Below are 26671 nucleotides of genomic sequence, written 5' to 3' on the forward strand. Positions count from 1 at the left end.
TTTTTTGGACTTGAGCAACAGGGAGTTGTTCTCATTTGAATTTTTCTCTCCCTAGAAAGAGATTCTGATTGAGGTAGGAGCCACCTTCCCATATTCCAAATGCCTGTCAGATGCTATCAACACCTATTGTGTGATTTTTGAATTACTTTCAAATTAAGGCCTTCCTTTTACACAGATCATCAATGGAATAATGGAATATTACTTCAAACTTAATATCAATACATCTTTCTTTTCTGTTACTTCCTCTTCACAGATATGAGTTGTGACATCTTGTACAAGCAGTTGCCAAATGTAAAGGAGGAAATACTACCTCATATTATTAGTGAGCTCAGTAACTGCTATACTGTGCCAGAAGGTTCTCATTCTCATTACAGTCTCGAATACTTTGGTGTAAATATTTGAGGGCTGCTGTAGACACTGAAATTGAGAGTTGCTGATTTGCCATTTGTAATATTGGATAGTTTCTGTAAAGGGTGAGTATTTTTAAGCAGTTGCTGTATCCGAAACAACATCAGTGACTCGGTAAGCCACTCTGAACTTATCATTTATCTGTTGGTTGCGTGAGCTTTTATTCTTATCTATATAGAATTCAGTCATTCAGGGAATACTCTTCTGCTGCCATGAGTTTTAAAGATAATTTAAATGTGAATTGGGTTTTTTGTTAATGGCAATGTTAGCCCATTTCAAGTTCTGGGGTGGTTTTATTTTAAAATCTTTTTTCTGGCAGAAGGCAACACCCCTGAGGAAGGGAGGAACACATTTTTCAGAGTTTAACTGGATTCTTTTGTGATAAAGTTCAACAATAACAAATGAAAGCCCACTCATAGATCACTGCCTCACCCCAACACGTTTCTTTGAAAAGTTGGAATTGTTACGAGGGAAACGTGGAGGCTGTGATCTAAATATAAAGAATTTTAAATTCAGTGTCAGGCACGGCAAAGTTTTACTGATTGTTATGAAGGAAACCATGGGAGATAAGCTTCTCTGTGTAGTTAGTACACTCAAGCTAAAGTTATCTTAGTGCTTCAGGGCAACGGAGGGGAAAAACATTCAGGCAACTCTCCATTGAGCACTGGAGAGCCATCTGAAAGAAAGCTAGCTTGAACAGTACTTTGCAAAACAGAATCTGATAACTAGAAAAGGAAAAATAAACTGCATAACTAAAAAGCGAAGAAAGTAGGATTTAATTGGATTGTTCTTTTAAAGAGTTCCTAAGTTCCGAATGGCCTCGTCCTATCTCAGAGAATCTACAATTCCATTAATACGTTTGGTTATTGAGTAAGGTCAGGGTCAGACTCAGCTGGAAAGCCCATTTTAACAGATGCTAATGGGCAGATTTTGTGTAACTGTACCCCAGTGTCAGTCAGTGTCACTGGGTGAAGACAGGAGAACTGGTGGGAGAGATTGGTGAGAGAAAATATACTGGTATGCTTGAGATAATTGCAGTCTTTTTTATGCTACTTAACTTGCTATTTACAGCTCCTCAATCACGAGTTTTAAATGAGTTTCTAGAAACTGAAGAAAATAACACTTGGAAGCTAATGTTGAAATACGGCACAGCATTGTTAAGGGTGGGTGAGAGTGGGATGCTGGAAAAGCACAGCTGGTCAGGTAGCGTCCGAGGAACAGAAGAATTGACGTTTCAGGCAAGAGACCTTCAGAGGTCATTATCCATGTTTGAACTACGAACATAGCAAGAAAGAGAAATGAGGTTATACAACCAGATTTTATAGAGAGGCAAGTAGGGTATTGAAAAAGAAGGATTTCAAGGTAGGATAGATAGGTAGCAAGTAAAATATCAGCTATAACCAAGTTTTGGCTGAGGGAGATGGGCACAGTTGGCAGCTCATCATTCCTGGTTATAGGATAATCAATAAAGAGGGGAACAGAAGATGAGGGAATGGTTGTACTTTTGATTAAGGAATCAAGTTTAGCAATCACGAGGGATGATATTGAGTCATAGAGATGTACAGCAATGAAAAACCCTTCAGTCTAACTCGTCTATGCCGACCTGATATCCTAACCTAATCTAGTTCCATTTGCCAGCACCTGGCCGATAACCCTCCAAATCCTTCCTATTCATATACCCATCCAGATGCCTTTTAAATACTGTAATTGTACCAGCCTCCACCATTCCTCTGGTATCTCATTCCACACACGCACCACCCTCTGTGTGAAAAAGTTGCTCCTTAGATCCCTTTTAAATCTTTCTCCCTCTCACCTTAAACCTATGTCCTCTAATTTTGAACTCCCCCAATCCTGGTAAAAAGACCTTGTCTATTTACCCTATCGATGCTCTTCATGATTTTATAAACCTCTATAAGGTCACCCTTCAGCATCAGAAGCTCCAGGGAGGACAGCCCCAGCCTGTTCAGCGTCTCCCGACAGCTCAAATCCTCCAACTCTGGCAACACCCTTGTAAATCTTTTCTGAACCTTTTCAAGTTTTGCACTAACTTGCCAATAGGAAGGAGACCAGAGATGAACTCAGTATTCCAAAAGTATGCCAGATATGTTGGAAGGATCGTCAACCTTATGGGTAGGAGCAAAAAATACAAAAGGGGTAATCAGGCTGTTGGGTGTGGAAGAGAGGCCCCCCCAGACAGCTAGGGAAAGATTCTGAAGCAAATATGCAATCAAATTTTAGAGAAGTGTGCGAATAAAAAGACAGTAATGGTAGGGGATTTTAATTACCCAACTATTAACTTGGATAGTTTTGGAGCTGAATTTACTTTTGGAGGCTGGAATATGTCACATGTCAATGGATTTGAGGTGTGTGTGTCTGGTGCATGTGGAGTGTGCCTTGAGAGGTTGGTGAGCAATGTCCAATTTGAATGACCTTCAGAGCTAGCAGCTAGCTGAATTAATCAGATAGTTGCCCTGACATCCATGTTGAGAATTCTCAGTGTTCAGTTTTCTTGTGGGGGTAAAACTATAAAAAACTACGTCAATAAGGTAAAATGTACAGTTAACAGGGTTGTTAATAAGCACCAATCCCTTCTAAGAGGAAACTCACCACTGCTGAGTGAGAATCTCACCTCAATACCGGCAATTTAGTGAAGTTGTAGGTTGTTCCTCACATTGGGATTGGCCTTGCAAGACCTCTTAATAATTCTGACACGTTTCTTGCTAGAGCCCACTTTATTCAGGCTCCTATAAGACTCGAGACAATAAAACTGCAGATACTGGAATCCAAAATGGACAGGCAGGAGGCTGGAAGAATATACAAGCCAGGCAGCGTCAGGAGGTGGAGAAGTTGATGTTACACCTCCCGACGCTGCCTGGCTTGCTGCATTCTCCCAGCCTCCTGCCTGTCCCTCCTGATGTGCCTGGCTTGCTGTGTTCTTCCAGCCTCCTGCCTATCCCTCCCGACGCTGCCTGGCTTGCTGTGCTCCCCAGCCTCCTGCCTGTCCCTCCTGATGCTGCCTGTCTTGCTGTGTTCCCCCAGCCTCCTGCCTGTCCCTCCTGATGCTGCCTGGCTTGCTGTGTTCTTCCAGCCTCCTGCCTGTCCCTCCTGTTGCTGCCTGGCTTGCTGTGTTCTTCCAGCCTCCTGCCTGTCCCTCCTGATGCTGCCTGGCTAGCTGTGCTCTTCCAGCTTCCTGCCTGTCTATCCTTTAAGACTCGGCCCTTATTGTGCAAGATAAGGAAGTAACACAATTCTTATGTTGCACTCAGGAGAAGTTTATTAGCCAACAAGGGAGAGGGCAATTACTGGATGGACCTGATCTTCAGCAATGAGCCTGGGCAGGTGGAAAATGTATCAGTCGAGGAGCATTTTGGAAATAGTGACCATAACTCAATTCGATTTAGGATAGTTATGGGAAAGGTAAGAATGGACATGTATAAGTTTACGTGGGGCAGAGATAAGGTGTATCGGAAAGCACTTTTTCGGTTAGTAGAGGGATCATTAAGAAGGCACAGGTTTCAGCTAAGAGGTAAAAGAATTGAAAAGAATTTTTTTCACTCAGAGAACTCACTCCCTGAAAGGGTGATCAAGTCAGAAGTTTAGATATTCAGATATTCATTTGCATTGACATCAGCTCCAGAGCCATTGTTCATAGGTACAGCCAGAGCTTTGTGGACTAGCACTGATATAATGGGCTGAATGGCCTCCTTCTGTGCTGTGATGTCTTTGAGACTTCAACATGCCATTGCAATGCTCGTAATTTGTCTGGGAAGGGGATTGATAACTGAAGTCAATGACCAGATGTTGGGGACCTCAGATTGTATGTTTTTAGATTTGTTGACCTTCACTATGTCAATGCACACATAGGAATGCATCAAATTCAATGCACATTGACATTTTTCATAGATTTGATGGGATTTTCCACTTGCTCATTATAATTCCCTGGACTCCGGCCACATTGTGGTGATTTCACCGTGACCGGTTTATTGCTCTGCAATAAAATAATGGATGCACAGAGGAAAATATTGTTCTAAATTTTGTAGACTACTTCGCTGCACTAGCAATGAGTTTTCAACATTGTAAAGCATCCCAACACGTTTCTCAGGAGCACTAATTTGATACTGAATCTTTCAAGGAGATAACAAGCAAGGTGATCTGAAGCTTGGTCTAAGAGATACATTTTAAGAGGCAACTTAAAGGAATAGAGAGAAGTAAAAGAGGAAAGGACACAGCCACCGATGGGGGGGGGGTGGCCAAAGGAAATCAAAGAAGCACAGGAACAAAATTAACTGTTCCTGGATGGTTTTTGGGATGGAAGATGGAATAGAGATAAGCAAGGATGAGGATGTGTTGGGAACCGACAAGTGTGAAAATTTTAAAATTGGGACATTGTTTAACAGTGAGCCCATTGTAGGCCAATGAACACATCAGTAATGAGAGTGAAGCAAGGTGGGAGTTATGGCATTTGCAGATGCAGTCCATTGATGTGCAGGTTAGCTAGATTAGCCATGCTAAATTGCCTGTCGTGTCCAGAGATGTGCAGACTGGGTGGATTAGCCAAGGGAAATGCAGGGTTACAGGGATAGGGTAGGGTGTGGGTCTGGGTGGGTTAATCTTCAAAGGGTCAGTGTAGACCTGATGGGCTGAATGGCCTACTTCTACACTGTAAAGATTTTATAAAAGTAGAGGCTGACAAGGAAAGCATGGAATGTTCAAATCTGGAGCTAACAAGTGTATGGATGAGAGTTTTACTAATTGCTGGGAAGAGACAGGACCGAACATATTGTTTAATTGTTCAGTTTGTTGATGTGAGTTTTTATTATTGATATTCACTGTGCTGAATTGGTTAATCCTCAATGTGGATTCCAAGGAAAATAAACAAACTGGAGAAAGAGCTAGAATCTGGAGGTGGAAGCGTAGAACAGACATTTTAAAGCTCTGCAAATAAAGTGACTTCACATGGATAACATGATGTTACTATATATATATAAAAAAACATAAAGTTACTTCACATATATAACATGACATAACTTTACATATATGTGAAGTAACATTACGTTTTACACAACACAATGTTAGTTTACATATATAACATGATGTTACTTTACATATATAAAATAATGTTACTTCATGTATATAACACAATGTTACTTTATGTATATAAGAAGGGTGACTAGGAATGGGCAAAAAAATGCTGGCTAGCCAGTGATGCCCACATTCCATGAGTGATTATGAAGAAATATTTTATCTCAAGAGACTTACCAGGATGTTGCCAGGTATGAAAGGTTTGAGTTATAAGGAAAGGCTGGATGGGCTGGGATGTTTTCACTGGAGTGTACGAAGCTGAGAGGCGATCTGATAGAAGTTTATAAAGTAATGAGAGGTATCGATGGGGTTAATGAGGGTGGAGGATTTCAAGACTGGGGCCACATTTTTAAGGCGAGAAGAAAGAGTTTTAAAAAAGACTGGCAAATGTTTTACCCAGAGGGTGGTTTGTGTGAAGAATAAGCTTCCTGAGGAAGTGGTGGATGTGGGTACAATTACAGTGTTTAAAAGACATTTGGGTAAGTACATGAATAGGAAACGTTTGGAGGGATATGGGCCAGGGGCAGGCAGGTGGGGCTAGTTTAGTTTGGGATTAGGTTGGGCATGGACTGGTTGGACCAAAGGGTCTGTTTCCGTGCTGTATGACTCTGTCTGAGATGAATAAAGTACCAGATGGACAATATTGCAAAGGTGGAAGCACGCAGTTGGTGTCAGAGAAGAAAGGAGCTTGAAAGATCAGCTTGCGATCAAAAGGAGGTTGGGGGTGACAATCTATTTGTTTCACATGTAAACAGTGGTCAGGGAGGGAGGTGAGATTCAGTGATGTGGTAGCTGATCTTTTTGCAGCACGAAGGAAGCTATTGTTCACAAGTCATAGTTTGTGAAATATGAATTGTTTCCAAATGCAAACTATATTGTTGAAGAGTGGGGCACAGAATATTCAGAGGACAGAAGGAGACCACTCAGCTTGTCATATTAATGTTGACTCTCCAAGACGCAATTCACTCAGTGCCACTCCCAACGATCTCCCGTAGCCCTAGGTGTGCAGCACGTATCTCTTTCTCTGATAATAGTCAAGTCCCTTAAAAATGAGTGAATTTACTTATCTGCATGTTCCATCTTGCCTATTCAATTCTTCAAATTGGTTTTAAAAAATGGTTTCAATAATACTATAGCAGCTAAAGCGTATAATTTGTAGATTTTCAATTTGCTCCTAAATTCTGTTAAAATAATTGAATCTGATCAGTTGTGAGAAAACAGATAATGTTCAAGCCAAAAATCAAATTTTCGACATCAGGGAATGTTGGATATATTGCAGCTTCTTTTGTGTAGCAGCCTTTGTTTGACTACTTTGCTAAAAAGTAAACACTTAAGGGTTGTTTTCACAAGATCAAGCATTGCAATGAATAGATATCTACTATTAGATGTTTTCTCATATCTCCTTCCTCACTGAATTGAGTACAATGGACTATATGCAACATGTGACAGATGGGACATTCTAAAAACACTGACTACTATTAGAATAGAAAATAGTTTATTTTACTACTTCCTATTCCAGCTTGCAGATAGCTGTGTTCCCAACCTTCTCAATCTTGACATTTCTTCACAGATGAAGATTTTAAGAAGATTTCATTCATCTCCTGCTGATGGCTAGTCAGGTCTCTCTGTGACTAACATACTCCACATTGGGTCCAAATTTAGGTGTCACTGCTGCTAGCTGGCACAGTGGCTGAGTGGTTAGCACTGCTGCCTCACAGCACCAGGGATCTGGGTTTAATTCCAGGCCTGTGTGTGTGTGTGTGTGTGTGTGTGTTTGTCAGTCCAAAGGTGGACTGGCCATGATAACTTGTCTGTAGCGTGCAGTCAAGGTGGATTAGCCATGGGAAATACAGGGATAGGGTGGGATTTGGGTGGGATGCTCTCCAGAGGGTTGGTAAAGACTCAAAGGGCCAACTGGCCTCTTTCTGCACTGTAGAGTTTCTGACTCTCTAGCAATTGAATAAAACCTTCCCCTCCTTTTCTCTTACATAGTGGTTCTTTGCTCAGTCTCAATGGTGTCTGTAGCACTCCCAATGTAACATCTCCAGGCATCCTGAGTTATGACTTGTTATTCTCATTAGTAATGGTTGATATGGCACACAGAGTGGCTCCTCTTCAGGGAGTCCTTCACATGTTCATGTGGGGCTCTCTGTACTTTTACCAATGGCCAGCTCTCCATAAAGCAGGTGACTGTTGCCCACAGGGGTCATGACCTGCTCAGTGCAGTTGGCTTTGGTCTCGACCCTGCTGATGTTGACAGTTTTCGGAGTTTCAATGTTTGTGATGTGGTCCTTCCAACAGATCCTGATGGAACTGCAGTGGCTGACACACCAAGGGCTGGAGAAAAGGAAAGGGAAGGACAAACATACATTGACACAGACACCTTTCACAAACCCGCAACGCCCCAAAGGGCTTTACAGAAAACACATGATTTTTGAAATGTAGTCACTGCTGTTAAATAGTAAAAGAGTGTGGTGCTGGAAAAGCACAGCAGGTCAGGCAGCATCTGAGGAGCAGGAGAATCAATGATTCAGGCATAAGCCCTTCATCAGGAATGAATGGCTTAGGCCTGAAACGTCGACTCTTCTGCTCCTCGGATGCTGCTTGACCTGCTGTGCTTTTCCAGCACCACACTCTTTGAGTCTGACCCCCAGCATCTGTAGTCTCACTTAAGAAATAGGCTTAGGAGTTAGTTCCTTCCCAAGGCCTGCTGCATTATACAATAAGGACAAGACTGAAATAATCATGGTCCAAGCTCTACTTTCCTGCTTGTCCCCCATACCCCTTCAACCTATTGTTGATAAAAACGTCCCTTCCCTTTCCCTAAACCCTTTCACATTTTTTCTTACCCGCTTCCTGTAGTGAGTGTAATGGGGTTAGCTAGCTAGATCTTATGGAATGTGATTCGGGCTGTTAATCTGGTCTAATCAGGGAGCCCTGGCTGACAGATCAAAAGGTGATTGTTGCCCTTTGATGTGAAGGGCCCTGCTTGTCACTGGCCACTCGGGTGTTTTATTTCTTCCTGGTGGTGGAAACTGAATAAAGATTCGTGCACCTTGTGTCTCTCACTGTATCTCACACCTGCACACACACATGGGTGCGGGGGAATAAATAAGCACTACCGCAATTAGGCGGTAGTGTGGGGGTAATAAAAAAAGAAAATAAAAACGAAACAAAAGGTGATTGTCAGAGATACTGCCACGTCGATTGCTGTCTCTGAATGAGGCAGCACTAAAGCCAAGGACTATCCAATTGTAAACGAAGGGTGTCTTGGTGATACCAGCTTCTGTGGAGTTATTTCAGTTCCTTTTTAAGAATAGTTGGGCTCTCAGTTCCCTCTATGATTTCTGCTGGGATATTTCTTGTCCTCCCAATCTCTCTTTTTACATTATGGTGATAATCTTAAGCCTACATGACTGTTTATTGAATCAGTCAGTGGGCAATAGTTTCTTTCAATTACTTTTTACTTTTCCCTAATTATTTTATCAAAACCTCTGATCATTTTGAGCAGCCTGTCAGATTTCCTTTTAACCAACTCTTTTCTCTCTGAAGACAGTCTCTTTTTTTAAAACATGGTGCAGATGAACATCTTCAACCTCGATTTAGTTTTAGTAAATTTCCTGCACCTTCTCTGGGACCTTATAAAGTGGGGTACCCTGAAACTGGACATGATCTAATGGCAGAGAGAAAGTGAGGACTGCAGATGCCGGAGAGTCAGCGTCAAGACGTGTGGGGCTGGAAAAGCACAGCAGGTCAGGCAGCATCCGAGGGGCAGGAGAGTCAATGTTTTAGGCATAAGGCCTTCATCAGGACTGTTGTGGGGGGGGGGGGGGGCATGGTGGTGGTGAGTGTGGAGGGAAACTGTTCTAACAACAGTCTAATCATCCCTCGTTCCTATAACCTACACTCAAGTATGTCCAACTGACTACGCTTCTGAGCATAAATACGCTTTGCACTTACAGTGCACATTTAGCACCAAAAATATATTACTACCCCAATTCACTGACCTATAGGGAAGAAATAAACCCCAGGTCAATGAAGGAAATAGGTGGAATGACCCAAAGGTTGATCAAAGGTATGCTGAAGAGCAAGAGGAGGGCAAGAGCAATTCAAGGAGAGAATTCTAGATTGTGATGCAACAGGAGATTAGGGCTGACGATATTGGAATAAAGACAGAAGGGAAAGAGACTTAGAAGGTGAGTGTGTGAAGAAAGGAAATTTTAGGGTGAGAAACTGAAGGGCTAGAGAACGTTTCAGTGATTGGGAGAGGACAGACTGTGTCCTTTCTCTTGTTCTTGTATTTGTGTTCACAACATGAGCTTAAACACTCAATTCTTGAACAGCACCAAGGATCAGGAATCAGGATAATGAGTGCAAGGTGTTTACTGATTATTAAAGACAAGTAAACAAATCTGCTTATTGCTCACATTTTTTAGGCGACTCTCCTCATTGAACCATCTTTTGCTCCTTTATTGATCAGGTTTGGGGTGGCATGGTGGCTCAGTGGTTTGCACTGCTGTCTCACAACGCCAGGGACCCAGGTTTGATTCCAGCCTCGGGCGACTTGTGGAGTTTGTACATTCTCCTTGTGTCTGAGTGCGTTTCCTCCGACAGTCCAAAGATATGCAAGGTTGGGTGGATTGGCCATGCTAACTTGCCCATAGTGTCCTGGGATATGCAGACTATATGGGTTAGCCATGGGAAATGCAGGGATAGAGTAGGGCAGGGCAGGGCAGAGGATCTGAGTGGGACACTTTTCAGAGGGTCATTGTAGTCTTGATGGGTTGAATGGCCTGCTTCTACATTGGAATGATTCTATCTCAGAAAGACACCATACCTTTAAGGCAGCTAGATGGCTATGAAACATGTTTTAGAATAAAATCCGTACAGTGTGGAAACAGGCCATTTTGGCCCAACAAGTCCACACCGGCCCTCCGAAGAGTATCCCACCCAGACCCATTCCCCTACCCTATTACTCTACAGTTCCCCTGACTAATGCAGCTAACCTGCACATCCCTGAACACTATGGGCAATTTAACATGACCTCTGGTGCCGTACCCTTGTTCATTTCGGCAGTAGCCAGGCAGTGTGCTAGCAAGTCATTCAGTTAACTGTAATATGATGTTATGCTTACCTAAGCAAACATAGCATCTGGACTATACTTAAGTCTGAGATGCCATATTAGTGTACAAAGTTAGTTGCTAATAAGCTTCCAGATGTCTGACTCAATTTGAACTAAACTCTTGTTACCTGTGATAGTAAGGGCTCTTGTGGCACATGGTAGTGTTGCTACTTCTGAGCCAGAACATCAAGATTCAAGTCCCAACCGCTCTACACAGGCTAACGTATAGAAAACCACAAAGCACTATCACCTCTCATAGTCATGATTTTTTTAAATAATGAAAAATAATATGAATGAAATTTGCTTTAAAACTTTTTTTCACTTTCCTCGAAACTTCTATCACACCTGAATCATTTCATTGGAGATGCTGTCAAAAAGGTCTCAAAATGTGATTTAGGGGCTCAATTTTTAAAATCGCAATAATATTCTTTTTGGTGCAGTTACATCGAAACATAAGAAAATGAGTAGGTATATGCCGTTTGGCCCATCAAACCTACTGTGCCAATCAACTAGATCATGGGTGACCTTCTATTCCAATCCTTTTGCCCATTCCATCCCCAAATCTCTTGATACTTTTAGGATCTAGAAACCTATCAGTCTCTGTCCTGTATATAAGTTAATCCTTGTCTGCTTCCAGCACCAGTGCACAGCAGCAGCAGTGTGTACCATCTGAAAGGTGCATGACATCAACTCACCCAGGCTCCTTCGAGATCACATTCTCCCAGCTCCAAGGAAAAGGACCTCAGATGCACAGAACACCACCATCTGGAAGTTTCCCTCCAGGTCACCAACCATCCTGCCTTTACTTCACTTTTACTGGGTTAAACTCCCCGACTAACAGCACTGTGGGTGTCCCTACAGCACGGGACTTACAGTGCCTCAAGCTCAACACCACATTCTCCAGGGTAATTAGGAATGAGAATAAATGCTTGCCACCCATATTGAATAACAGAATAAAATTATACTGAGCTTTTATTATTCTATTATTCATTTGAAATGTCTTTGACAGCTGATCTTTGCATTTTGTAATTGAAAATTTTTTGTCTTTCAGTTTTCAGTGTTAGTCGTATCGCGAATGCTTGATGATTTCAGTAAGATTTGGACAGCATAAAGATCAATGATGAATTCATTTGACAATACCATCTCATACGCCTCTGTCATTGGCCTTGCTTACAACAGCAACACAAGCTGCCACATTGATGCTGAATTCAGATACATACTGTTTCCTATTGTCTACAGTCTCGTCTTCGTCCTAGGACTCATTGGGAACTGCTATGTGCTGTGGGTGTTTAAACGGCTATCTCCTGCGAACAGCATGACTGAGATTAAAATCTTCATGGTGAATCTGAGTGTGGCTGATCTACTGTTTATCTTGACGCTTCCTTTTTGGGTAGTGTACTACAGTACTAAAGGACACTGGATCTTTAGAGAGATCCCCTGTAGAGTGGCTGGCTGTCTATTTTTTATCAATACCTACTGCTCCATTGCGTTTCTAGCAGTGATCAGTTATAACAGATACTGCGCTGTGGCACACCCCATCGAGACAGTTCAGAAAAATGGCAGGAAGAGAGGCATTATTATATCAACAATTATCTGGACTGTAATCATTGTCAGTGCAGCCCCCTTCCTTTTCCAAGATGGAACCAACAATGTTAATGGTGTCATTCGTTGTTTCGAAGGATATGACAAGAATTCAGCCTTGCCCGTGGTCATCATCCACTTTATCTTGATTGGAGCTTTCTTCATTGCCTTTCTTATAATAATCACCTGCAACTTGCTCATCCTAAACCTGCTATCGACAAAAGCAGCCCAGCCGAGCAGGAGTGAGAAGGTGAAGAAGCAAGCTTTCCGCATGGTGTGTGCTGTCATCACCGTGTTCTGCATCTGCTTTCTCCCCCATCATCTGGTCCACGGCCCCTGGACCCTCACCGTCCTGGGACTGTGGCGGGTAGAGGACTGTGTGTTCAGACGGGCAGTGAACGATGCACATCAGATCACGCTGTGTTTGATGGGTCTGAACTGCACACTGGATCCTATCATATATTGCTTTCTGACCAAGAAATTCAGGAGATTTTTGACACAACGTCTAAGTAAATGGAAAAGTACCAGGAAGAGCATTAGGACCATTTCCACAGAAACCAATATAGATGGAGACATAGCTTTACATAACACGTACAACTCATGAAATGTTGTCACAAAAACAGAAATTGCTGGAGAGACTCAGCAGGTCTGGCAGCGTCTGTGGAGAGAAATCAGTTAACTTTTTGGGTACAGTGACCCTTCTTCAGAACATAAAATGTAGTTATTGATAGGAGCAAGATAATGTTGACTGTACTTGACTTGTTGCACTTGTTTATTGTTATTTTTTGATATCACTGTTGGTAAAGATGTGCATCATATTGTTTAATATAATGAGATAACGTCACACAATGGGTAACATATTCAATATGGTTTTTGTAACTCTGCATTTTAGCTTTCAACAACAACAATGCGCATTTGCATAGCACCTTTGCAAGGTGTTTTACAGAGAGGTAGAAAAGGGACGATATGGATGGACAATTTAAGAGTAGTTTCTAAAACCTTGTTCAATCAGATGGATTTTGAGAACCTTTTCAAAGACAGAAAGGAATGTAGAGAGTTTCAAGATTCCAGGGAGAGGGAGAAACGATAGCATCACTGCGTCTGAACCCTCTATAGCTGAGATAAAGGGAAAGACAGGTTAACAAAAGGCAAGAGTCAAAGGAGCAAAAGGTGTAAGTGGGGGGGAATGTGAAAATAAAGCAGAAAGAGACGGTGTTGGAGAGGATGGTGGAATTTGAAGATGAGGATAATTTATTGAATGCAGCGCACCAGAGGACAGGAAATCAATGTCTGCAAATGTAACGTAATATATATCAATGTACAAGTAGTTTAGTTTCAAACAGGGAATTTGTTTGAAAGGCAAGAGGCCAGTAAAGAGATCATGGAGAAATGAAGTCTGGAGATAACAAAAATGTGGAGAAGAATTAGTCAGGTGGTGGGTGGTGGGGGGGGGGGCATTGAAGTAGGCTGGGGAAGTGATGGGCAATGTTGCAGTGATAGGAATGCTTGTTCCTGAGGTAAGGTGCTGATTGGGTTCAGTTGTGATAACACTGATCTGCAAAGAATGACTACTTGAGCCTGACAAATGTAAAAGGTAGCCAACTGAGAAGATGTGTCCAAAATTCATTGCACCATACATTTGCCAGGAAACTTTCAGAAGACGATGTAAGAGAACCAACGGGAGGGAAGTGAAAGAATTGCTCACTGTTCGACTGAATTGTTATTTCGCACCCCAAAACAGCACTTGATTGTAGCATTCTGAAAAATAAACTGGCAGATCAATGGTTAAAGATATTATGTTTGCATGCCTTTTTTTAACTTATGCCAGTCTGGGTATATTTAATTCCGATGTTTCACCCTGCTACCTATACGTGCTGTCTGGCCTCAAAAATTATTTTCGTATAACTATTACGGTGTAGCCAAAATTATTAACCTCCTTTTACACTATATCCTTCAGGTGGAGTCTTGTTTTTCTTTGAGAATGTTTGGAAGGGGTCTAATAAATGAGTGGTATTTCCACTCAGGAACAGGACATCCTTTCTGTCACAATTATATTCTTCTCAGCTCATTGCCTTTGCATTCACCAGTTTTTTTTGAGCAAACTGGAGGTTCTGCACCTCTTCCCTGAAATAACTCCATAAAGATGGGTATCCTGTCACCAAGTGGCGCTTTATTTACACATGAAGAGTCCTAGACTATAGTACCGCCTCATACAGAGTCAGGAACCAGAGTATCAGTATCCCTGAAACTCCACCTTTTTTATGTCAGCCAAAGCTCCCTGACTGGAACTAGGTTAAGAGCCCCAATCAGGGAACTCAAATTCTTTGAGGTGCAGCTGGCTGACCTTGCTGTAAACACTATCCTCCCAAAAAGGACCTTCCAGTCTCCAACTTCAGGATGCCATGTTTAAAAAGGCACCCAGAGAACACTTTACTCCCTGCAACTCTCGAGCATTATTTACTCTCTGTTCATGACCCCCATCCAGGCCTGGAGATATAACAGTACCGCACAGTACAGGCCCTTCGGTCCTTGATTTTGTGCCAACCTTTTATCTTACTCTAAGATCAAACTAACTTACATACCCTTCATTTTACTATCACCCATGTGCCTATCCAAGAGTCGCTTAAATGACCCTAATGTATCTGGTTCTACTACCACTGCTGGCAGTTCATTCCACACTCTATGTAAAAGAACCTCCCTCTGATATCTCCCCAAAACCTTCCTCCAGTCACCTTAAAATTATGCCCCCTCATAATAGCCATTTCTGCCCTGGGAATAAGTGGCTGGCTATTCACTCTTTCTATGCTTCTCAACACCTTAAAGACCTCTATCAAGTCACCTCTCATCCTTCTTCACTCCAATGAGAAAAGCCCTAGCTCTCTCAACCTTACTATGTAAGACGTGCCCTCCAGTCCAGGCAGCAGCCTGATAAATCTCCTCTGCACCCTCTCTCAAGCTTCTACAACGTTTCCTATAATAAGGTGCCCAGAACTGAACACAATATTCCAAATGCGGTCTAATCAGGGCTTTATAGGGCTGCAGCATGTCAGAGATGTGGAAAAAAGCAGTGTGAGCTTTCACAATATGTTCTGAAGGCTGTCCAGGAGAGACAGAAGTTTTTTTTTCCCTGGGGATGGCAGAAGGAGCTCCTCCTGACGAATGAAGGCTATGCTGGTCAGTGCCCATGGACATCGCTGGGTAACTATCAATGTTTCATAGCTCTATTTTAATAGTTAGCATTGGAATATTGCCACTGCAGAGGACTCTAACACGCAAGATTCTGTGCCAGGCATCTCCATCAGACACCTAGTGCAGTCCATGCCCGTCACTTCCTTACAGCGACCAATGTAGCACTGCTGATATCACACACATCTGCCAGGTTTCACTCGGAAAACAGAAAATGTTAGACATCTTTTACTCCATCAGCTCACTGACCTTTCATCATGAGGAGAATGTACTCATCAGAGAACTTACCACCAAAAGTTGGCATGGGACAGGGTGACAACCACAAGAACACCTCTCAGGTCGCCCAGGCATACACATATGATAGGCTGTTTCTTCGGTTTTCATCAACTGTAGCTCTTTGATGACACTGCAATTCTCAACATCTGTTGGATAAAGCTCTCTGATGACACTGTAATAGAAACAAAAAGCTCATAAATCCAGTGCTGTCGCTATAGCTATTACTGTTTTTCCATATTAGGTTTTGATACCGCCTTCACCAAATCACTGAAGCTGTCTGATTTATCTTATTATCTTCAGGGTTCCAGCCAGACAGCTTTCTCTTGAAGTCAGCTGATCAAAATCATTGGCTGGAAAGATGTTGGCTAATAAATATTTTCAGTAACAGTAATGGGAGCTTCAAGAGCTTAAATAAATAAATACTTAAATTAATCATTTAATTAATTAAGCTGCCAATCAGGCATATATTCACATAAACCCTGTATCCAGAAAAACAATGCTTGGATTTCATATAGTCCAAGCCTTATGACATTTAATGACTAATAGCCTTAAGGTCATGGTTGATGTACTGACGATAGATCAAAATGAACAGATTGCCATATTACTTAGAGATTAATTATTGTTCTTGGAAATTTGCTCAGCAATGTATCTCCTATCATTGTGTGGCAATCAGATGATTATGTGAGAGAGAAATGTCAGAAAACATCTAAATATTGAACTCATTTGAAATAATATTTACTTATGATGTAGGAATTCAAATATGGCAGATGCCTTTCAAAACTTTCATAAAGGGCTGGATTCATATGGAGCATGTTGTTTTCCATCACCTCTCAATTTGTTTTATGGTATCGATAACGATTGACATTTAAATATACACATTTAGCTCTTTATTTCCACTTCCAGGGTCAGATTGCTGGGCTGATCTCATCTTTCACCCAGAACCCTGCACTGTCCCTGGGTTTCCCTGTGAATCTGCTCTGTCACTCCGCTCTGAGTTACCACTGGCCCCATGTAATAAAGTGTGGGGTACACTGTAATGAATGAATAAAGACATCTGAGGGGAGATGGTGATGTAGTCAAAATGTTGCTGCACTAATACTCCAGAGTCCCAGGCTAATGCTGTACGGACATGGCTTTTAATCCCACTGTGAGTTCAAATCCCAACAAATTCACCACCTCAGCATTTGAATCCAATAACATTTGGAATTAATAGTTAGCCTAATGTTGACCATGTAAACATTATTGTGAAAACTTGTTTAGTTCTCTCAGAAATATGTCACCTTTAACCTGTCAATGTGATGATGGTCTGATCATCTGCTCCTTAGCCCATTGGTGGACAGATATATGATTTAAGATAAAGGCGGGCCATTCCCTGAACACTACATTCTGGACTCCAGAGATTCTGCCACTTGGTCAAGCTAACCGAGCACACAACTGAAATCTCAGAGACATGAAGACGAAGAAATGAGCAGGCGAGTGGAACTAAAGGATTGGGTGTGAGATCAGCAATTTATCGCAGTGAGTGATCGAAATAACACCAGTGGGTTGGACTGCTGGATGCATCGGACCACAGTGGAATGAGCAGAGAGTGCTTGCACGTGTCCTTTGGAGAAGGGTCTACATGTCAACTCCAGACCCATAGCAATGTGGTCCACTCTTAACTGCCCTCTCAAATGATCTGGAAAATCAATTAGTTCAAGGGATGAGCATCAAATACTGTGCTGGCCAGTGGAGCCCACATCCCATAAAAGAATAAAAAAATTCTGTGAGATCCAAATTTCCTACTGTTAATTATGACTTAATGTGTTAGAGTTGCAAAGGTGTATTCTTATGTTCTCTTCAGATAGAAATTCAAATTTATTGAAGAAAACTTCCCTATGAGAGACCATTTACTCTGATTAATTAAAGTTCACGTGCTTGGGTACAAATTTGAGTTTGTGTCCACATTTGATATAAATATTTTCCTGGTCCTAGTGGATTTACCCTAGAAATTAAATCTTAGTGACTATATGGATTTAATAGCTAAATTATATTGCCAATTCCCATCAGGGCATTGAGATCAATCAAACTTCTGTTTGTTTTTCTGTGGTCAATAGGCACACCTGTGAAATGTGCTTTACTCAGAGGGTAGTAGGGGTGTGAAATGCACAGCCTACAACAGTTGTAGACTCGCCAACATTAAGGGTATTTAAATGGGCATTGGATAAACATATGAATGATAATAGAATAGCGTAGGGCTTTAGATTGGTTTCACAGGTTGGCACAACATTGAGGGCCAAAGGGCCTGTACTGCGCTGTAATATTCTATGTGGCTTTGGGGTGGTGCTTTTGAAGGTGCTGTAGGACCGTTTACTCACATTGGAAAAGCATCCCACTTTCTCATTAGAAATGTTGAGTTTGGAGCATGTCTACATTTTATCAAAGAACTTTGATTAATTCTGACTGAGCTGAACATCATGGAGGCCCAGCCCTGTCCAAACAGCACACCGTTCCCAGGTGGGCATGCCTGAGCATCCCAAGGCTGCAATTAATGGGAAGGCCTCTGTGGGAGGAATGATGAGCATGCAGATGCAGGAGCAGTGATTACAGCGTGACACCATTACTCAGCAATACAGGGGCTATAGTAGCTGCTGGTCACTGAGATTGTACGATTAATATGATCTCATAATTATACACACTGGACAGAAACAAGGCAGCATGAACCTCTGAGAGATTTGGCTAAATGAGGCTTCCTCTCCTTCTAATCAGCCACTTGTTTCAATCATTCACAAGACATCGATATCACTGGCTGGACCAACGTTTATGGCCTGTCCCTAGTTTCCCTTGAAAAGGTGGTGGTAAGATGCTTTCTTAGATTTCACAGACTCCCCACAGCATGGGAGCAGGCCATTCAGCCCATACCAACCCACTTGAAGAGCGTCCCAGCCAGACCCACTCCGCCCCTGTAACCCTGCATTTCCATCCAGATATAATGGGCAATTTAGCATAGTCAAGCCACCTAGTCTGCATGTCTTTGGACTGTGGGAGGAAACCCATACAGATACAGGGAGAATGTGCAAGTGCCACATAGACAGTTGTCTGAGGGTGGAATCAAACCAAGGTCTCTGAATCTATCAGGCAGCAGTGCTAACCGCTGAGCCACTGTGCTGCAGTTAGACCCTCAATACCATGAAGGAGGGAATTCGGCATTTTGACTCAGCCATGTTGAAGAAATACTGATGTATTTCCGAGTCAGGACAGTGAGCAGCTTGCAGGTTCTTACTCCCAGAATAGGAGTCATAACATCCCTGGAAACAGGCCCTTCGGCCCAACAAGCTTTTTTTTTTCGATTAGATTACTTACAGTGTGGAAACAGGCCCTTCGGCCCAACAAGTCCACACCGACCTGCCGAAGCGCAACCCACAGACCCATTGCCCTACATTTACCCCTGCACCTAACACTACAGGCAATTTAGCATGGCCAATTCACCTGACCTGCACATTTTTGGACGGTGGGAGGAAACCAGAGCACCCGGAGGAAACCCACGCAGACACAGGGAGAATGTGCAAACTCCACACAGTCAGTCGCCTGAGGCTGGAATCGAACCCGGGTCTCTGGTGCTGTGAGGCAGTAGTGCTAACCACTGTGCCACCGTGCCATCCCTGACCCTCCAAGGAGTAACCCACCCAGACCCATTCCCCTACATTTAACCCCTGACTAATGCACCCAACCTACGCATCCCTGAACACTGGGCAATTTAGCTTGGCCAATTCACCCTAACCTGCACAACTTTGGACTGTGGGACGAAGCCGGAGGACCCAGAGCAAATCCATGCAGATACGGAAACTCCACACAGAACCTGGGTCCCTGGGCTATGAGGCAGCAGTGCTAACCACTGAGTCACCGTGTCACTGAAACAATGCTCTATGGATCACCTCATTGAAGTAAGATGCTCTTTGATAAGCGATTGCAAAGTAAATCTAATGGATCTCCTGGGATCTAATTTAAAGGGGAAAGGCTGCTCCTGCTGCTCCCAAATTGGCAGGTGAACGATCACACCTTACTTTCAGCAGTCCCCTGGTCTCAGATCCACAGTTACCTGATAGGTAGCTGTGGATATACAAATGCAGGAATGGGCCCGACTTTCCCATTCTGCTCATTCATGGGTCCTTACATCATCATGGACTATATTGTGCTATCATACTGTCAACACAGCCCCTGTCAACTGAATCACTTCACGTGTAAGTCCCTTGATGGAAAGAAGTGAAGTGAACCTGTTGGACAGATGTTGGATGAGGATTTTGATGGATCATTCCACACTATACAAAAAGTTGGCCATGTCCGATGTTAAGCTGATAAATGGTTTGTGACTGTTAGAATGAGGCCGACATCAAATAAAGGCATCAGATGGACACCGGCGCTATAAACAATGTCATGAGCTTTGCAGACCTCTGGCTCAAAATGGTGACCCACAAATAGGGCCATTGAAGGCAAGAGTGAGGCTCCATGTGGGACTGATCCTCATGCCAAGAGAACAAATGAAGCTGAAGAAAAATGAAGACATGCAGTTCCAGTTGGTAGATGTTAAGCAACATCAACTAATTGCAGTTGAAGTTGGGTTAAAACTTGGGCTAGTAATCTGACCCATGTATTTCACAGGCCCCTAAGCCTTTGGCTGCTGAGCAGATCCTAAATCAAAGCACAAAGATGGTTTCACAGCAGTTAGGAGTCTTCATAGCCAATGCTATATCAAAGTAGAAGAAAGTTTCACACTAATTTGGCATCTCCCATATTTGGGGTGGCATGGTGGTTAGCACTGCTGCCTCACAGTGCTAGGGACCCGGGTTTGATTCCAGCCTTGGGTGACTGTGTGGAGTTTGCAATGTTCTTCCTGAGTCGGTATGGGTTTCCTCCCACAGTCCAAAGATGAGCAGGTTAGGTGGATTGGTCGTGGGAAATGCAGGGTTACAGGGAAAAGGCAGGGGTCTGAATGGGGTGCTCCTTTTCTGAGGGTTGGTGTGGACTCAATGGGCTGAATGGCCTGCTTCCATACTTTAGGGATTCTATGAAAGTTCCAGACTGAAAGGTGAGAGAGTGCATGTTGTGATTGGATCATTGCCAGTCGGATCCCAATGACTATGAGATACTTATTTGGGGGTTGTTGGTGGGGTGGTGGGGGGGTGTGTGGGGGGAGGGGTGGGGAACTGGCTGACAGATAGAAACAGGAGATTCAGAATGCTATTTCAGATTGAGCTCTGAGCTGGCTGGGCAGAGCCCATGTACTGTGCACATAGAAATAAAGGGTGACTTGGTGACGGGATATCGGCCTCTGTGCGGTGATTTCAGTGCAATAGAGAAAGAAGACAGCATATCAAGATGATAACAGTTTCTACAACCTGAAATAGCAGCATGCTAGCTATGAAAAAAAACAGGAAAGCTGAAGGATAGTTCCAAATGGTCTCAGTAATGCTTGCAAAAGGTTTCTCTGCCCAGCGAAGGATGTTTGCAACAATTTGCCAACTTACTTGTCCTTACTCCCTTCAATTCAAAGGTCGCATTCCTGCAATAGGTAAAAGTAAGGTCATTAACGGTCCCAGTAGACAGAGCCGACAGGTGGTGTATTTAATCTGAGGGTCACTGCACCTCAGGTAAGGGGAGAGCTTGAGAAGGTGGGACCTTCATGGTAACCTTGGTGTGGCAGAAACAGAACCCACATTTTTGGTATCACTCTACGTTACAAACTCAGTCATCCAATCAACTGAGCGAATCAATCCTCACCTGTTATGCAATTGATGTTCAATGAAAGCAACACTTTTCCAATTACTTTCAAGATGCCATTTGGGACCCACAAGAGGTTTTGCATATCAAGGTGAGTTCTGGTGGATGCTGGCATTCAGTGGGCAACAGGAGCAATTGGTGGGATCAGTACCACAGGGAGTGGCCTCTATTTAAGCAGAGTGTCAGGGGACTACCCATTAACTGGTCACTAAAGGCCCTCAAATGACCCAAGGATTAGTAGGCTGGATGACTCCTGTCACACTGCTGATCAAATACCAGTGGAAACAGGTGAGTGACTGGCATGGTGTCCAAGGTGGATCACCCAATTTACACTGCCCAAACTGCCAGCAGACTCCCGGCTGAGGATGTGAAATTCTGACCCCCATGACCACATCAATTTCTGCACTATTTCTGCAGGGTGGCACATCATGTTACAAAGTTCCTCAGAAAACAGGATTTCCTGCAACTTTCCGCAAATGCTGTTCCCCTCTAGAAAATGTTGTGCAAGTCAGAAAAATGTAAATCAGAAATTGACCACAACTGTAGCTATGCAAACTTCTGGCATATCAGATAAGGATTCTACAAAAGGCAGCTGACTCTCTGTGGCCCACCTACACACTAAATCTTTGATATTTTTATTTCACAGTTTTATTGTGGTTTAAGACATGTGGTTGTTCTGAGATGATCTGTTCTGTCTCATTTTGGGCAACCATTTGATGTGCATGGAAATGACCAAGTGCTGTTATTTCATGAAACTGTACTGCATTTTTTAAATCATTTGACATGGGCATTACTGACTGGCCAACATTTTTTGCCTGTCCCTTATTGCCATTGAGAAGGTGGTGATGAGCTGCCTTCTTAAACTGCTGCTGTGTAGGTGCTGTAGGTATACTCACAATGCTGGTAGAGAGGGACTTCCATGATTTTGACTTAGTGACAGTAAAAAAAATGACTTGGATGGGAATTTGCAGGTGATGGTGCTCTCCTGTGTCTGTTGCTCTTGTCCTTCTACATTCGTTGTGGCCATGGGTTTGAAAGTTGCTGTCTAAGGAGCTTTGGTGAATTTCTGCAGTGCATTGAGCATCGGTGGTGGAGGAACCGGAAGATGTCAAGAGATAACCACTATAATTAGGTTGTACAGCATTTAATTACTTGTTACTTTGGTTAGACCCTCATCTTGCAACTCTGATGCCTACTCATGTCATTCCACTCATTTGGTTTGTCTCTTGCACAATCTTATTTTTGATTATTTGTTATTATCTCTCTGCCTTAATCATTTCTCTTCACACAGAGGGTGGTACACGTTTGGAATGAGCTGCCAGAGAAAGTGGTGGAGGCTGGTACAATTCCAACATTTAAAAAGCATCTGGATGGGTACATGAATAGGAAGGGTTTTGAGGGATATGGGCCAAATACTGGCAAATGGGACTCGATTAGGTTAGGATATCTGGACAGCATGGACTAGTTGGACCAAAAGATTTGTTTTGTGCTGTACATCTCTATGACTCTATGACTTTAACTGATTCATAGGTCATCCCTTCAGTTGTTATTCAGCTGTTAACCCTTTGCTTACACCATTTGTTACTCTTGACCATCTGCAAAGACTTGTTATTCAGCCTGTTGACACTCTGCACATACTATATTTACCCATCTGTTGACACTCTTAATTACCTGGTATTATCTTGCCATTACCTCTCTGCCTATACATTCTGTGACTCTGCACTTCCCTCCACTTCATCTAATGAAGGAGCAGAGCTACAAAAGCTTATGATTTCAAATAAACCTGTTGGATTATGTCATTCCTAAGAAAGCGCTTATGCCCAAAATGTCGATTCTCCTACTCCTCGGACGCTGCCTGACCTGTATGCTTTTCTTGCAGCACACTCTCGACTCTGTTGAACTGTAACCTGGTCTGTTGTGTGACTTCTGATTTTGTCCACCCCAGTCGAACACTGGCATCTCCAAATCACAGATTCAAAATAGTCTAATCTTTGGTTGGATCCACAACATAGGAAACTGTCCTGCGTACACTGCATGAATGCTTCCTCATGGCTTCCTCTCCCAATCTGACTATTCCAACCTACATGAAGATTAAGATCACTCATGATTAATGTACTGCCTTTTTTACATGCCTTCATTATCTCCTGATTTATTCTCAGTCTTACAGTCTGGATGCTGTTCGGGAGCCTTTAGACTACTCTACCAATGGCTTCTTCCCCTTGCTATTTCTTACCTCCATCCATATGGATTCTATATTTTCTGATCTAAGGTTTTTTTGGCTAATGTATGCATTCCATTCTGTACTAACAAAGCTACCCCACCACCCTCTCCTTCCTGCCTGTCCTTTCAAAAAGTCATTTACCTCTGAGTATTTACTTCCCTGTAGGCATATCTCTGTAATGGTTACAATGGCTTGCCCACACTGTTCCACCACCTCAAATTGACATTGGTAACATTAAAATAACTTCAGTTAGTAATAATAATAAAATTACTTCTTTGAAAAGGTGCTATTGAGGAAAAGAATCATTCTTTGTTCTGACAACAAAAGTTTATTTCTCGGCTTCACTGATATAAGCCCCCCATTCCTCTAAAATGTAGCCTTAAGTTCAAAGGCTAAGGTTAGCATTTTTATGGGGAGAAGGGATCTATATTACTTCCAAAAGATGTCATGTGATAAGAAGGGCAGTGATTCCTGGTCACTCATGTGATGGACTGAAGTTTGAGCCTCAATGATTACCGTCCACAGCTCCAGACTACAACATGCCCTACAGTAACTCTCTTTCAATAGCATCTTCCAAACCCCTGACTACCTCCATCTAGGAGGACAAGGGTAGTAGGTACATTGAAACACCACCATCTGCACAAATCCATCCCCCAAGCCAATTACCATCCTGGCTTGGAAATGAATCACTTATCCTTCAGTATTTAACACCAACCTTAACCCTACTGCAGTATCCTGGAACACCCAACCTAACAGCAGTGTTCCAACAGCCCTCAGACTTCAGTGGTTGAAGAAAGTGGCTCATCATCATCTTCTCAAGGTGAAATAGGGATGGAGAATAAACAATGGCTCAGCCAGCGATGTCCCTGCCCTGTGGAAGAATATAGAAAGAAAGATGAATGTAAAAGTAACTATAACCATTGCACGCCCAGCTTCCTAAGTGGTTTGCGACACAGTGGGTTTTCTCATCTCAAACCTGCCTCACTATGTATCCCACCACTATGGTGCCCCTCTCATCCAATGCTTGCCTGATTTTCTCTGTCTCTGCAGCCAGAAGGTTGCTCCACTACCAGGATAAACCAAGATCCCTGGCATCGGTGCCATCTTAGAAACCCAAACCATACACCCAGTCAAGCATTGGCAGTCTGGAGTTACCCTTCACCATCAACGTAGAGCCACCAGCAACTACAAACCCAAGCTTCTCATGGCACAGTGATATCATGCCCAACACTCATACACATACAACTTCACATTCCTGCAGTTAACACTGTTTAAGCACCTGGCCATACAGCTCAACTCTCTGTAGTCATATCCCATTTTATAACCATGGCGTAATCACTGCTAATCTTTCCCATGTGCTCATTGTAGTTTGTCATACTGCTTTTGTTCAATGTTGCACCTTCATGTACATGGAAGACTCAGTCACCTCAAATAATTCACTTTTATTAACAAACATCAAAATCAAAGAGAAATCAGGCAAAGAGAAGCTGCTTATTTCTCTGGAACACAAACAAACTGGTACGCCGAGCACCAATAATTCTACAGTCAACGTGTCATCTCAGTATCCATTTCTCATCTGCTGGAACCGGGTGCCAATTAATTCCTGTCTGACCTGCATCACCTGACACAGTGAGGCCCTATCATGTTCCTCCCACTTGATAGGTCTCGGGCTCTTTTAACTGCAGCGTCGAGGCTGAGGGGTCACCTGATAAAACTATGAGGGACGTGTTTAGGGTGAGTAGGCAACATCTTTTTCCCAGAGTCTAAAATAGAAGGCATGGGTTTAAAGTGACAGGGGAAAGATTTAAAAGGGATCTAAAGTGCGCATATGGAATGAGCTGCCAGAGGCTGGTACAATTACGGCATTGAAAAATGATTTGGAAGTGCCACTGTTGGAATGGGGTGGACAAGGTCAGAAATCACACTGTCTAACACTCTTGGTGACCTGCAGAGGCATATTATTCGACACTGCATTCGCACCAATTGTACGATCTTTTGATCTTTTTTGCCCTTGCTCTGTCTGCCAATAAACTCTGCGTCTGTGTGCTCTTCTCTCTCACTGCACCTGACGAAGGGGCGAAGTTCCGCAATCTTGTGGTTTCATTTAAACCCGTTGGACTATAACCTGGTGTCATGTAACTTCTAATATTTAAAAAGGCACCTGTATGGGTATATGAATTGGAAGGGGTTTAGAGGGATATGGGCCACATGCTGGCAAATGGGGCTAGATTAATTTAGGATATCTGGTCGGCATGGATGGGTTGGACCAAAGGGCCTATTTCTGTGCAATGTGACTCGATGACACGTATTCCTCATTCACCTGCTGCTTCTGTTCTCCCAGTTCATCAGGATCCAGCACATACCCCCATTGCCTGCTCTAGCCATGCAGTGCGCAGTAGGCTAGGATTCTACAACATGTGCATCAAATGCCAGCATCCCTGGATGGGTGTTGCGTGCAGCCACTGCCCATGGGATGTGCTCCGAGATGGTGCTTGGTGTCCAAGAAGGAGGTCCAGACGATCAGGGAGTGAGCTGGAGTTGCCAGGTACCCATGTCAGGAATTCTCAGTGTCTAGTTTCGATCTGGTGGGAGATGGCATGGGGACCTCCACATTAACTAGGTGAGATGAGACAATAATGATGATGGTATTGAGCGATAATGCCTATTAAGGGGCCTCTCATTATTTGCTAGTGAGGATCTTGTCTCCAAGTCCAGGACTTATTTGGAAACTTGTAACTTCTGACTCCCAACATCAAGAAAGATCTCTCTCCACCTCTCACACAATTCACCCTAATATCCCACCATTGCCCATGTTGCTGAGGTTCTGGGGAAGTTTGGGCAAAAGTGTATGTATAATATTTGGGCCAGTATCTATTTGCTTGCTTCTGTACCATGAGTGAGTTGTTCCTCCTCTTGGCTTCTGGTCTACATTTCCAATTGGTGGAAAGCTTTTTTCCACATTCTGGGTCAGATCGCCGGCTGTATAATTTCCATGTAAAAGGATTTATTGTCCTACAGTGTTTAGAGTTGAGAACATT

The 26671-nt window shown here is 43.0% G+C and overlaps 1 protein-coding gene across 5 annotated transcripts; it reads left to right on the top strand.

Moving 5' to 3' along the window:
- The first annotated feature begins 335 nt into the window (after positions 1-335).
- ptafr (platelet-activating factor receptor) lies at positions 336-13987 on the top strand. Of its 5 annotated transcripts, none has more exons than XM_072548119.1 (3): positions 336-522; positions 3675-3825; positions 11664-13987. In XM_072548119.1, exon 3 carries the CDS (start codon positions 11730-11732, stop codon positions 12795-12797), a length of 1068 nt encoding a protein of 355 aa, XP_072404220.1. In that variant the 5' UTR covers positions 336-522; positions 3675-3825; positions 11664-11729; the 3' UTR covers positions 12798-13987. The 5 variants fall into 5 exon arrangements, with proteins under 5 accessions (XP_072404220.1, XP_072404222.1, XP_072404219.1 ...); XM_072548121.1 differs by lacking the exon at positions 3675-3825 and adding an exon at positions 11250-11517; XM_072548118.1 differs by having other exon boundaries at positions 336-473.
- Positions 13988-26671: the final 12684 nt, after the last annotated feature.

The sequence above is a fragment of the Chiloscyllium punctatum genome, chromosome 27 (assembly GCF_047496795.1).
Source record: "Chiloscyllium punctatum isolate Juve2018m chromosome 27, sChiPun1.3, whole genome shotgun sequence".
NCBI classification, from domain to species: domain Eukaryota; kingdom Metazoa; phylum Chordata; class Chondrichthyes; order Orectolobiformes; family Hemiscylliidae; genus Chiloscyllium; species Chiloscyllium punctatum.